The sequence below is a fragment of the Muntiacus reevesi genome, chromosome 4, assembly GCF_963930625.1.
Source record: "Muntiacus reevesi chromosome 4, mMunRee1.1, whole genome shotgun sequence".
Lineage (NCBI taxonomy): Eukaryota > Metazoa > Chordata > Mammalia > Artiodactyla > Cervidae > Muntiacus > Muntiacus reevesi.
In genome coordinates, this window is record NC_089252.1 from 62,032,299 (window position 1) to 62,046,027 (window position 13,729).

At 37.8% G+C, this 13,729-nt stretch overlaps 1 protein-coding gene across 8 annotated transcripts in view; it reads right to left on the bottom strand.

Moving 5' to 3' along the window:
* The window catches only part of SLC4A7 (solute carrier family 4 member 7), a 123,223-nt gene that overhangs the window by 72,255 nt on the left and 37,239 nt on the right, over window positions 1-13,729 (bottom strand). For all 8 annotated transcript variants that reach the window (XM_065932898.1, XM_065932895.1, XM_065932899.1 and 5 more), the window contains exons 2-3: window positions 12,938-13,019; window positions 5,041-5,187 (exon numbers count right to left, since the gene is read on the bottom strand). In XM_065932898.1, the coding sequence (XP_065788970.1) occupies window positions 5,041-5,187; window positions 12,938-13,019 (229 nt within the window). The remainder of the gene's footprint in view (window positions 1-5,040; window positions 5,188-12,937; window positions 13,020-13,729) is intronic.

Genomic DNA, 13,729 nt, shown 5'->3' on the forward strand with positions numbered 1-13,729 from the left:
CCTCTATAGTCTTTAATATCTGTAGAATCTGTACTGAAAATTTCTGGTGCTGGTCATTTGTATCTTTCTTCCCCCTCACATGATCAGTCTGGCTGTTTAGATTTATCAATTTTATTGATCTTTTCAAAGAACCAGATTTTAGTCAAATTGATTTTTGCTAATATTGGTCTAATTTTTATTTAATTCATTTTTGCTTTCTTTTCAATTATTTCTTTTCCATATTTTGGTTTAATTTGCTCTATTTGTTCCTTCAATTTCTTAAGTTACAAGCTTAAATCACTGATTAGGTCTTTCCTTTTTTCTAATATTAAGATAAAATGCTATACATTTTTTTCTAAGCACTGCTTCAGCCACACCTGAAAAACTTCAAAATATAGACATCCTCACTTTGCAGAGAGCCATGCTAAATGAAACCTGTGCATGTCAGAACTATGTCCTCACTTTGAAGAATGTCCTCTCAGATACTGCCTACACTGGGTTTTCATTTTCATGAATTCAAGATACTTTCTAATTTCTATTGTGATTGCATCATTAACCCATGAGTATTGTGATTGCATCATTAACCCATGAGTTACTGAGAAGCTTTGCATTTAATTTCCAAATATCTGGGTATTTACCTCAGTATATTCCTAGTTTAATTCTATTGTGGTCAGAGAATATATTTTCAGTCCTTTCAAATGTACTGACTTGTTTTATGGCCTAGAATATGATCTTGGTAAATCTTTGATATGCACTTGTAAAGAATGTATATTTTGCTGTGGTTGAGTTCTATGCATGTGACTATCAACCTGACAGTGTTACTTAGGTTTTCCATATCTTACTTATTTTTTGTTCACTTGTTCTATCCATTATTGAGGAAGGAGAGCTGTTATTTCCAACTACACTTGTCGATTTCTCTCTTTCCAATTTTATCAGTTTTTGCTTCACGGATTTTGAAGCTATTTAGGACTGTTACATCTTGGTTTCAACAGTTTGATACTTGTGATTTTGGGTGGTTTTCTTCATGTTTCTTCTCCTTGGGCTTTGCTGAATTCCTTGGACCTGTTTCAGAGTTTTAATTACTTTTGGAAATTTTTCTGGCACTCCAATTATATACATGTTAGACTACCTGAACTGATATTGTCTGACAAATTATTGATGCTGTTTATTGGTTTTTCAGCTTTTTTGTGTGTTTCATTTTGATTAGTTTCTATCACAATCTCTTTAAAAAAATCACTAATCTTTCTTGTTCTGTAATGTCAAATCATCTGTTAATCTTATCGGGCATACTATTCACTTCAGATACTATATTTTTCACATGTAGAAGTTCCATTTGGGACTTTCATATATTTTCAGCCTCCCTCCTCATCAGTCTATTTTTCTCTCTCCCTTTGATCATATAAAGAGTATTTATTATGCTGCTTTAACATGCTTGCTTTAGAATTCTATTAAGTCTGTGATTTCTGGATCTGTTCCTACTGATTTATTTTTCTCTTAGTTACACCTACTTTCCTACTTCACTATATTTCAAGTAAGTTGTGAATGTCAGATATTGTGCACTTTACATGGTTAAATGCTAGGTTTTACTGCATTTCTTTCAGTAGTACTAGACTTTGTTCTGACATACAGAAACTCGAGGTCAATTTAATTCTTTCAAGACCTACTTAAAAAAATTTTTTTAGTAGATTCACTGCAGTCTTGAGTGTAAAACTGATTTAGACCTACTACTGAGTCAATACCCTTCTGAGACCTCTACCATCAGAATGGTGGGAACACATCCTATACCTAGTTTTTGTGTGAAATCCAGGAACTACTTACTGTAACTGCTTTCTGAAGGCGATCTGCAAGCCTCAGACAGTTTTCTGTCACACACATCCACATGAGCATTCAGCCGAAGACTGAGAAGTGCCTTTTTCAGACCTTTGGAACCCTCTCTGTGTGCAGCTCTCTATTCTCTGGCACTCTACATCTTAAATGCTAACACCTTCAGTTCAGTTCAGTCACTCAGTCGTGTCCGACTCTTTATGACCCCATGAATCGCAGCACACCAGGCCTCCCTGTCCATCACCAACTCCTGGAGCTTACTCAAACCCATGTCCATCGAGTCAGTGATGCCATCCAGCCATCTCATCCTCTGTCGTCCCCTTCTCCTCCTGCCCCCAATCCCTCCCAGCATCAGGGTCTTTTCCAATGAGTCAACTCTTCACATGAGGTGGCCAAAATATTGGAGTTTCTGCTTCAGCATCAGTCCTTCCAATGAACACCCAGGATGGATCTCCTTTAGGATGGACTGGTTGGATCTCCTTGCTGTCCAAGGGACTCTCAAGAGTCTTCTCCAACACTACAGTTCAAAAGCATCAATTCTTCGGCGCTCAGCTAACACCTTAGGCCTCCCCAACCCCAGCCCATCTGCTCAGCCCTGAGAGCTGCGAGGCTCTGTCCCGGCTCCTCAGGTTGTAGCCTGGGAACCACCTTGCTTGACAAGTTCAGGAACCACAGGGCCCAGCTCGCCGCTTCCCCTCTGAGAGCTCAGCGTCCTAGGCTGCCTGTCGTCCCATGTCTGAAAACTACTACTTCAAACACTTTGTGCAGTTCTCTAGCTATTTACAGTTGGAAGGCAAACTCAATTCCTATTACTCCATCATGTCCAGAAGCAGCAGACAAGCATAATCTCTTTTTAGAGAGTCAGGGGAAGAAAGAAGCCACCTCATTCATAGCAATCTAGGATATAGACGGGCAGTTGAAACCAAAATAAACCCACCTCTGTAACATAAAACTTTTCTAGGCATAATAACTCTATGAAAAAGTCACAAATATTTTCTCTACCAAATATATTTTTCAAACCACTATATTTAGACTTCAAATGTCAGAACTCAGCATAAACATTAAACCACCTAGCCAGGTGAACATAAAAACATAATTTAGTAAAAAAATTTTCTATTAAAAATTATCGTGTACCTTTTTACTCAGAATGAAATAAAGAAGCATATTCATCTACTCACAAAGTAAGATATTCTAAACTGGATGGACCGTCACATGGAACAGCAGAATACTTGTTGCTCAGTCACATCTGACTCTTTGCCACCCCAAGGAGCCTGCCACACTCCTCTGCCCACCAGATTCTCCAGATGAGAATACTGGAGTGGGTTGCCATTTCCTTCTCCCGGGGGTGCTCCGACCCAGGGACTGAACCCAGATCTCCTGCTTGGCAGGCAGATTCCCTACCCCTGAGCCACCTGGGAAGCCCAGCAAGATACTTCTCAACTACCAATAGCATCAAAGTCCACCAGTGATCCTTTCGAAAATGAGCATCGACTTTCCCTTTGCTAGTGACGTTATCTTTCTTGGCTATTCGACCACTTAATATTGATAAGAGTTTATCAGGCTGTCAGTATCTCTTAGGACTGGAGAAGAGATTCCCGTCATGTAGCCTCTCTAAGTTGAGGCTTCTCATCTATACAATGAAAACAATAATACCAATCTTTAGTTTTTAAATGCTGAGAAGATTAAATCAAAGGGCATATGTCAAGGGCTTTGTGGAATACTTCACAGAAATGGCAGTTAGTATTTTACTAGCCCATCAGTATTTCCCTTCTTTCAATTGTGACATAAGTTGTATAATATGCAGTAATTCTCTCACTCTTCAACAAAACTTTTTTTTAGCAGAGCACACAAGTGCCCATGGGGTGCAGCTCACTTAGCTCCTGAGAGCACACACACAGGATCTATGGTGTAGACAGCCACAAGGGCCATGATGTCCTCAAAAACCAGTGATGCCCTGGATGTCAACTGAGTGCATGTCTAAGGTCCTGATCAAGCTGCACAGCTATTCTTTCTGGTTCTCCCCTTTCCAGCTCTCAGGGCCGCTTAAATAACTGGCAATTGTCATTATCAGATATTATTAATTTTCTTTCCTCTACTATATGCTTTTTTCCCTAAGATTCCCAACATTTACTGTGTCTGCTGGCACTTCTTTATTGATCTGCTCTCAAACAAAAAGTCTGTCTTTCTAAAGACAAAACTATCTAATCAAAGCACTCTTTTTTTTCCCCACAGAAAACCAAGTAATCCAGACTAAGGGATAAAATCTTCTGGTCAAAACATGTACTTAAAAATGAAAACAAAATTGCTTTGGCTATTTGGGGGTTTTGTATTTCCATACAAATTGTGAAATTATTTGTTCTAGTTCTGTGAAGAATACCATTGGTAGCTTCACAGGGACTGCATTGAATCTATAGATTGTTTTGGGTAGTATACTCATTTTCACAATATTGATTCTTCCAATCCATGAACACGGTATATTTCTCCATCTAATAGTGTCCTTTTTGAACTCTCTGGGAGAAGGCGAGGGTGGGATGATCTGAGAGAATACCACTGAAACATGTATATTATCAAGTTTAAAACAGATCACCACTCCAGGTTAGATGCATGAGACAAGTGCTCAGGGCTGGTGCACTGGGATGACCCAGAAGGATGGGATGGGGAGGGAGGTGGGAAGGGGGGTTCAGGATGGGGAACACATGTAAATCCATGGCTGATTCATGTCAATGTATGGCAAAAACCACTACAATACTGTAAAGTAATTAGCCTCAACTAATAAAAATAAATGAAAATAAATAAATAAATAAATAAATAAAAGACTGCTACAGAAGCACACCAAAAAAAAAAAGAAAGAAAGAAACAATTTCAATCTCTTCCAGGAGCCTAGGGATTCTAGATATTTGTTTACTGCATATGTAAACAATGAAACATATAATAGAGAAAAGGAAATAGAAATCCTCCTAAATTGAATTTGAAGAGCCAAACCTCAACATTTACAGTTCCAAGGCTAGAATACAATAAAGAAACCAAAATCCTTTACTTTTTTCACCCACCTCAAGTAGAGCTTAAGCTATAAACTAAGCATTTTTCTTAAAGAAAAAAATATTCTTACTTCAATTACTATTCCTCAATGCATATACTGTCTAAATTACAGAAATATGATTTTTTGGAGGACATGTTTAGTTACAATTCTCAGGAGAGAGCCTTAAGCGTGAGTGGAGAACCTCCCACCTCTCTCACCATAAGAAGGAGACTCCCTTCCATCCTCTCTGTCCGAGTCCTTGTCTTTTCTCCTCCGATGGTGATGCTTGTGTCCACGATGCCTATGACGCCGGCGACTCTCTTTACTAAACGGAACGTGAACACCGATGTACACAGCTCGATGGCCTGGTAAGACATTCAGAAATGTTACTAGCAGTCCCCATTTTACAGTTACCGTGCTTTTTACAAATGTTACTAGCAGTCCCCATTTTACAGTTACCGTGCTTTTCACAAATTGAGGGTTTGTGGCAACCTTGCATTGAGCCAACCTATTGGCACCATCTTCCCAACAGCATTTGCTCACTTCCTCTCTGTATCATGGTTTGGTAGTAACTCTGGCAACGGTTCAAACGTCTCCATTAGTATTATTTTTATTATGGTGATCTATGATCGGTGATCTTTGATGTGGTACTTGTGATTGTTTGAGGGCACTACACACCATGCCCATATGAGATGGCAACCTTACTTGATAAATGTGTGTGTTCTGACGGCTCCATGGGCTGGCCATTCCCCCCCCCCGCCCCTTCTCCTCGGGCCTCCCTGTTCCCTGAGACACAGCAATGCTGAAAAGAGGCCAATTAACAGCCTTACAACAGCCTCTAGTAGTCAAGTCAAAGGGAGAGTCACATGTCTCTTACTTTAAATCAGAAGTTAGATAATTAAGCTTAGTAAGGAAGGCATGTCGAAAACTAAGAGAGGCCTAAAGCCAGGCCTCTTGTGCCATACAGCCAAGAAGCGGGTACAAAAGAAGGTTCTTGAAGGAAATTAAAGTGCTGCTCTAGTCAGCACACAAACGATAAGAAACTGAAATGACCTTACTGCTGCTACGGAGAAAGTTCTAGTGGTCTGAATAGAATGTAGATGAAACAGACTTATATTGGAAGAAGATGCCGTCTGGGACTTCCACAGCTAGAGGAGGAGTCAGTACTTGGTTTCAAAGCTTCAGAGGACTGGCTGACTCCCTAATGCAGCTGGTGACATGAAGCTGAATCCAGTGCTCTTTTACCATCTGAAAGCCTAGGGCCCTTAAGAATTAGGCTTTTTCTTTTATTTATTTTATTTAACCCTAGTTGATTTACAATATTATGTTAGTTTCAGCTGTATAGCTTTAGATTCTTTTCCATTATAGGTTTTACAAAGCCTGGATGACAGCACATCAGTTGACAACACAGTTTACTGAACATTTTAAGCCTACTGTTGAGATCTACTGCTCAGAAAAAAGTTACTTTCAAAATATGACTGTTCATTCGCAAGACACCTGGACACCCAAGAGCTCTGGTGGAGATGAACAAAGAGGTTAATGATCATGCCTGGTAACACAACATCCATTCTGCAGCTCATGAATCAAGGAGTCATTTCAACTTTCAAGTCTTATTATTTAAGAAATATATTTTGTAAGGCTACAGCTGCCATGGATAGTGATTCCTCCAATGGATCTGGGCAAATTCAATTCAATTCAATTCAAATTCAAATTCAATTCAATACAAAATCTTCTGGAAAGGATTCATCATTCTAGCTGCCATGAGGAACATTCAAGATTCATGGGAAGAGGTCAAAGGATCAACATTAACAGAGGAGTTTTTGAAAGACGTTGATTCCAACCATCCTGGATGACTTTGAGGGGCTCAAGCCTTCAGTGGAAGAAGTCACTGCAGATGTGGTGGAAACAGCAAAAGAGCTAGATTTAGAAGTGGAGCCTGAAGATAGGACTGAAGGTGAGGAGCTGCTTCATACTGATGAGCAAAGTAAGTGGTTTCTTTGGATGAAATCTACTCCAGTGAAGCTGCTGTGAAGCTTGTTGAAATGACAACAGAAGAATTAGAAGACTACATCAACTTATTTGATAAAAGCGAAAGGGTTTGAGAAGACTGACTAATTTTGAAATACATTCTACTGTGGGTCAGATGCCATCACAGTACTGCAGGGTACAGAGAAATCATTTGTGAATAATCAAGGTGGCAGACTTTATTGTTGTCTTATTTTAAGAAATTCATCCCAGCCTTTAGCAATCACCACCCTGATCAGCCAGCAGCCACCAACATCAAGTCCAAACCCTCTGCCAACAAAAAGATTATGACACGTTGAAGGTTTAAATGATGGTTAGCATTTTGTAGCAATAAAGTATTTTTTAAGTTAAGGCACATACTTTGTTTTTTAGACACAATATTATTGCACATTTAATAGACTATGAGATAGCATGAACATAACCTTTATAAGCAGTGGGAAACCAAAAAAATTACTGTGACTCACTTTGTTGCAGTGGTCTGGAACCAAACCTATAATATCTTCAAGTATTGCCAGTATTAGGTTTCCAAAAAGGGAAAAAGGAGATATAAACAAAAGAATACCAAATTCTACTTTGATGAAAAAGCATTACATATAGGTTCATGTAATTAACAATGCTAGTCTCCTGTTACTTCTCTTATTTTACAGAGCACTACATAGAATATTACATCAAAGGCTAATACCATCGACTGATAAGTATACTAGATACTAGATATTCTGTAAGTATTCATGTGCAAGTTTGAAAAGAAATTTTGAGAAAGAAGAACTTGGCCTACCTGAAATCATACTATGTAGACATCAATATTTTCCATCTACATTTACAGTCAATCCTACTTAGTAGAGGCCCTTAAGATATATGCTTTAATAATGATTATTCACAAATGGATAGTTGTAATTATTTATTAAGTTTTGAAAATCTCAAATTAGTAAGGTCCAAATTAATGAGAGATACATTAAGTGTAAACAATTCAAATACTCCAATTAAAGGGTGGAAACTGTTAGACTGGATTAAAAAGCAATAAAATAAGGTTATAATATACTTTTAGAATAGAAAAGGCTACTTCTGATGTTGTATTATCCTAGTTTTGTATTCGGACCAAAAAACAGTTATGAACAACAAGGTGCTATATATCACAAGGAACACAGTATCCTGTCACAAACCATAATGGAACAGAATATACACCAAAGAAGAATGCATATGTGTGTAACTGAGTCACTCTGCTGCACAGCAGAGACTGGCACAACACTGGACATCTTCTATACTTCAATTAAAAAATTTAGTTAAAAAAAGTGACGAAAGGCAGTCCCTGCTCTTTGCCCACTAAATAAAACTGAATCAGGCCAGGTGACAGCTGACAGCACTATATCCAACACTGAGAAGCAGAAAGTTGATTTCTTAAATTGTTTAAATGAAGTTCCTGTGTAAGCTGTGATAGGGGGAAGGGAATGGAGAACACAAGTTTAACTCATCTGCAGCTGTTTTCTCTATGTACAACAAAAAATAGTTAATGCTGAAATATAAATTGTTCAGGGCATTCTTTTTCTAATAATTTCTGTAAGATGGTCAGAAAAAAACACAAGAAACTCAAGATCTTTATTTTTAGACGAGATTTTAAAGTAGTCAGTTCTCATTATTCATGGATTCTGCATTTGTAAATATGCCTACCCACTAAAATTTATTTGTAATCCCAAAATCAATACTCATGGTGATTTCTCAGTCATTTACAAATATGCACAGAGTAAAAAGAATATGAGTTGCCTGACACACATGTTCAATTATAAAAAAATTATCAGAAAAATCCCAAATGAAAGCATACAAATATAATGATTGCATGATGACAGATGGTAACTAGACTTACCATGGTGATCAATTTGTAATGAATCAGTTCAGTTCACTCAATCGTGTCTGACTCTTTTGAGACCCCATGGACTGCAGCATGCCAGGCTATCTGTCCATCACCAACTCTAGGAGCTTACTCAAACTCATGTCCATCAAGTCGGTGATGCCATCCAACTATCTCATCCTCTGCTGTCCCCTTCTCCTCCTGACTTCAATCTTGCCCAGCATCAGGGTCTTTTCAAATAAGTCAGTTCTTTGCATCAGGTGGTCAATGTATTAGTTTCAGCTTCAGCATCAGTCCTTCCAATGAATATTCAGGGCTGATTTCCTTTAGGTTTGACTGGTTGGATCTCTCTGCAGTCCAAGGGACTCTCAAGAGTCTTCTCCAACACCACAGTTCAAAAGCATCAACTCTTCGGCACTCAGTTTTCTTTACAGTTCAACTCTCACTTCCATACACGAGTACTGGAAAAACCACAGCTTTGACTAGATGGGCTTTTGTTGGCAAGGTAATGTCTCTGCTTTTTAATATGCTGTCTAGGTTGGTCATAGCTTTTCTTTCAAGGAGCAAGTATCTTTTAATTTCGTGGCTGCAGTCACCATCTGCAGTGATTTTGGAGCCCAAAAAAATAAAGTATCTCACTGTTTCCATTGTTTCCCCATCTATTTGTCATGAAGTGATGGGACCAGATGCCACGACCTTAGTTTTCTGAATGCTGAGTTTTAAGTCAACTTTTTCCCTCTCCTCTTTCACTTTCATCAAGGGGCTCTTCAGTTCCTCTTCACTTTCTGCCATAAAGGTGGTGTCATCTGCATATCTGAGGTGATTGATATTTCTCCTGGCAATCCTGACCCCAGCTTGTGCTTCATCCAGCCCAGCATTTAGCATGTACATTTAGATGTACTCTGCATAGAAGTTAAATAAGTAGGATGACAATATACAGCCTTGACACACTGCTTTCCTGATTTGGAATCAGTCTGTTGTTCCATGTCCAGTTCTAACAGTTGCTTCTTGACCCACATACAGATTTCTCATGAGGCAGCTGGGTGGTCTGGTATTCCCACCTCTTTCAGAATTTTCTATAGCTTGTTGTGATCCACAGGGTCAAAGGCTTTGGCGTAGTCAATAGGGCAGAAGTAGATGTTTTTCTGGAACTCTCGTGCTTTTTCAATGATCCAACGGATGTTGGCAATTTGATCTCTGGTTCCTCCACATTTTCTAAGTCCAGCTTGAGCATCAGGAAGTTCATGGTTCAGGTACTGTTGAAGTCTGGTTTGGAGAATTTTGAGCATTACTTTGCTAGTGTGTGAGATGAGTGCAATTCTGTGGTAGTTTGAGCATTCTTTGGGATTGCCTTTCTTTGGGATTGGAATGAAAACTGACCCTTTCCAGTCCTGTGGCTACTGTTGAGTTTTCCAAGTTTGCTGGCATATTGAGTGCAGCACTTTCACAGTATCATCTTTCAGGATTTCAAATAGCTCAACTGGAATTCCATCACCTTCACTAGCTTTGTTTGTAGTGATGCGTCCTAAGGCCTACTTGACTTTGTATTCCAGGATGTCTGGCTCTAGGTGAGTGATCACACCATCGTGGTTATCTGGGTCATGAAGATCTTTCTTGTATAGTTCTTCTGTGTATTCTTGCCACCTCTTCTTAATATCTTTTGCTTCTGTTAGGGCCATACCATTTCTGTCCTTAATTGTGCCCATCTTTGCATGAAATGTTCCCTCGGTATCTCTGATTTTCTTGAAGAGATCTCTAGTCTTTCCCATTCTATTATTTTCCTCTATTTCTTTGCATTGATCACTGAGGAAGGCTTTCTTTATCTCTCCCTGCTATTCTTTGGAACTCTGCATTCAAATGGAACTCATATTCAAAATATCTTTTCTTCTCTCCTTTACCTTCAGCTTCTCTTCTTTTCTCAGCTATTTGTAAGGCTTCCTCAAAGAATCATTTTGCCTTTTTGCGTTTCTTTTCCTTGAGGATGGTCTTGATCACTGTTTGTACAATGTCACGAACCTCCATTCATAATTTTTCAGGCACTCTGTCTATCAGATCTAATTCCTTGAATCTATTTGTCACTTCCACTGTATAATCGTAAGGGATTTGATTTAGGTCATACCTGGTTTTTCATACCTGATTTGATTTAGGTCATACCTGGTCATAGTGGTTTTCCCTACTTTCTTCAATTTCAGTCTGAATTTGGCAATACATCAAAACACATCCTGGTGATGCACACCAGGAACTAACATACTGTTGTCGGTCAATTAAACTTCAATAAAAGATTATTTAAAGAAAATTACAGAGGGTTTCTTTGGGGGATGATGAAAATATTCTGTAAATAAAGGTTTGATGGTTGCACAACATAGTGAATATTCTAAAAAAAAAAAAACCACTTTTAAATGGTGAATTTTACATTATGTTGAATTATACTGCAATTAAGAAAAATGGGGAGAAAAAAAGCATAAAACTCAGTGATCTTACACTTTTATTTTAGTGAAACTATTTTCTTCGGAACACCGTCCAAAAGTGGAAATGAAAGAATGACTGTGCAGTGTGAGTTATAAAGTTGTTACTCTAATTAGTTCTAATGGGTTTTGGCACAGAAGGCCTTACACACCAAGACAAAAATGAATTCTGAGTTTGAAATTTAGAAAGACTAGATAAAATAAGTAATAATATGCTAGAATCCAGAGACTGGGAGATGGAGCCTTACTATTCTTCCTGCTTTTATTGTTTGCTTTTGTGTTCTCCATCACAACTGTATTTCATCCAAGGCCTATTCAGTGAGACTCTGGGACAAACTTACTCTCTCCCTCATACTGCTTGGTGAAATTGAGAGACGCACAAAGGATGAAGCGCTACAGGCCTGGGTGAGCAGAGGGAGCCAGGGCCACAGCCAAGTGGGCCTCTGCATGCTCTGGATCACACCTGTGTGAGGGATGACAGCGAAGTGACGGACCACGTGCGTCACTGTACATTTGAACTAACAAAATTATGGCTGAAAATTTTAACCTCTCCAGGGCCCAGAATTTACAGAATCAAGCTTCTAGGTAAGTGAAATTTTCTGCAGAAGCCCTCATCAGCCTAAACATCTAAAGTCAATTTTGAAAGACGAGTTTTGTCCATCTCAGGAAGTAAATGTGCAGAACACTTATTTGGGCCTCTTTCTATCTCTTTTTGTAAAGCAACGGCCCCTTTCACCTGAAGACTTTAACCTAAAATGTAGCTCTCAACATGGGAATGAAAAGATTAAATTATAATTTTTTTTTTAAGATGTAGGTCTCAAAAAGACCCCAAAAAAAACCTATCAAAATTTACGATCTACATAAATATCTATGATCACCACCATAGCAAGTGTTCAGGGTTAACATCACCAATAGTAAGATACTGGTATCACCTGTCCACAGGTGAGAGAGGCCACCTCATGCGCTATGATGCCCACACACCCGAGATCTGTGCTATGAGAGTATAACGTCACAATACATTACACAAACCCATACTATGGGATGTTCTACTAGTAACTATTACTCTTCCAAAGTGTCAATATTATGAAAAACAGGGAAATTTCATTTTCATAAACTTACGCTTACATAAAATGTTAACATTAGAAAAAGCTGTATATACAGGGGGCACCGTGTACTACCCTTGCAAGTCTTCTGTAACTTTTAAAATTATTTCAGAAAAAAGAAAGAAAGAAAAAAGACACCATTTGTCAGGACTTCTTCCTGCTCAGGGAAAACAGACCGGCAAATAACTGATTTGCTACATAATTCTATGCTGAGGTTTTTATAAGTATTTTAAAAGGCTGATTAACAGACCTATTAAATGAACATTTAGATGACACCAGTGATAACTGTGGCTTATTATTTTGGCACATTATATTTTGCTCATAATTCAAGTTACCCACGTTGTTACAAAAAAAAAATTAAAGAATTAACTGATTTTATAATTGTGGCATTCAATTTTTAAGGTAAGTAATGGTAACCATTAGTAAAATTTGAAAACCATTCTGATATCTATGTTTCAAGAAATGTTCTATCTGTAGGTTTTTGCTATATATTCTTCTTTAAACTATGTTTAGAAAAATTAAACTATGTTTAGAAAAGTGTTTAACACTCTTATAAATGAATGCTCTACAATGACAACAACAACAGTTTCAACAAATAATACGTAAAACTTAAAGGACACTAACAAACATTCATTAGTAATCTATTCTGCTAAACAAAACTTATTTTAAACAAACTTACTCTCTAGTTCTTCTTTTTCAAACTTGGTGTTCACAGTTGAGCTGGTTTTGCCAAGATCCACAACAGCTTCTTCATCGGGACCCTAAAAAGAAATTATTCTCATTCATTCATAAAGTCAGTATACACCGAGGACCTACTACTAGGTGTGTTATTTGAGACAGCCAAAAATATGTAACAAAGGGCCTTCCTGTCAAAGAACTGAATGCATATTACGGCTAACTATATTCTTTTAAAAGTATGTTTATAGGCTTTTTTTTTTAATCCACAGAAGACCATTTAAAGTCTCATGGAAAGAACTGAAATGACAAAGATTTTCTGGACTTCCATGGAAATTACTAAGTAACTGGTACACATATTCATTTCAGTGGAATGACTCTCAGGTATTAGAAGTTAATCAGAAATTACAGAGAATTGGGATTAGGGAAACACTTAAGATATCGATATAGAACACTTTTTTTTTTTTCTTTGCTTTTAGGTATTCTAAACAGAAAGAAACCCACTTAACTCACCTATACTAGATACTGGATACTGGATTATGGTTAAATGTAAAATGGTCAATAAGTCCACAGACTTAACATGTATCACTTTCAATCATAAATTACCAAGAACCAAAGTTATAAGAACTTTTTATTTGTCTACAAAGGAAAAGCCTCCTCAAAATTTAGCCTCTAAGGACAGTCCACCTTTGAGTTGTGAACGGTTTTGTTCCACTCCTCTGCTCAACAAAAAGACTAACCATATTTACTGTAATACATTATACAGATTATTTTTAAAAGAAAATTTTAGCTTTAA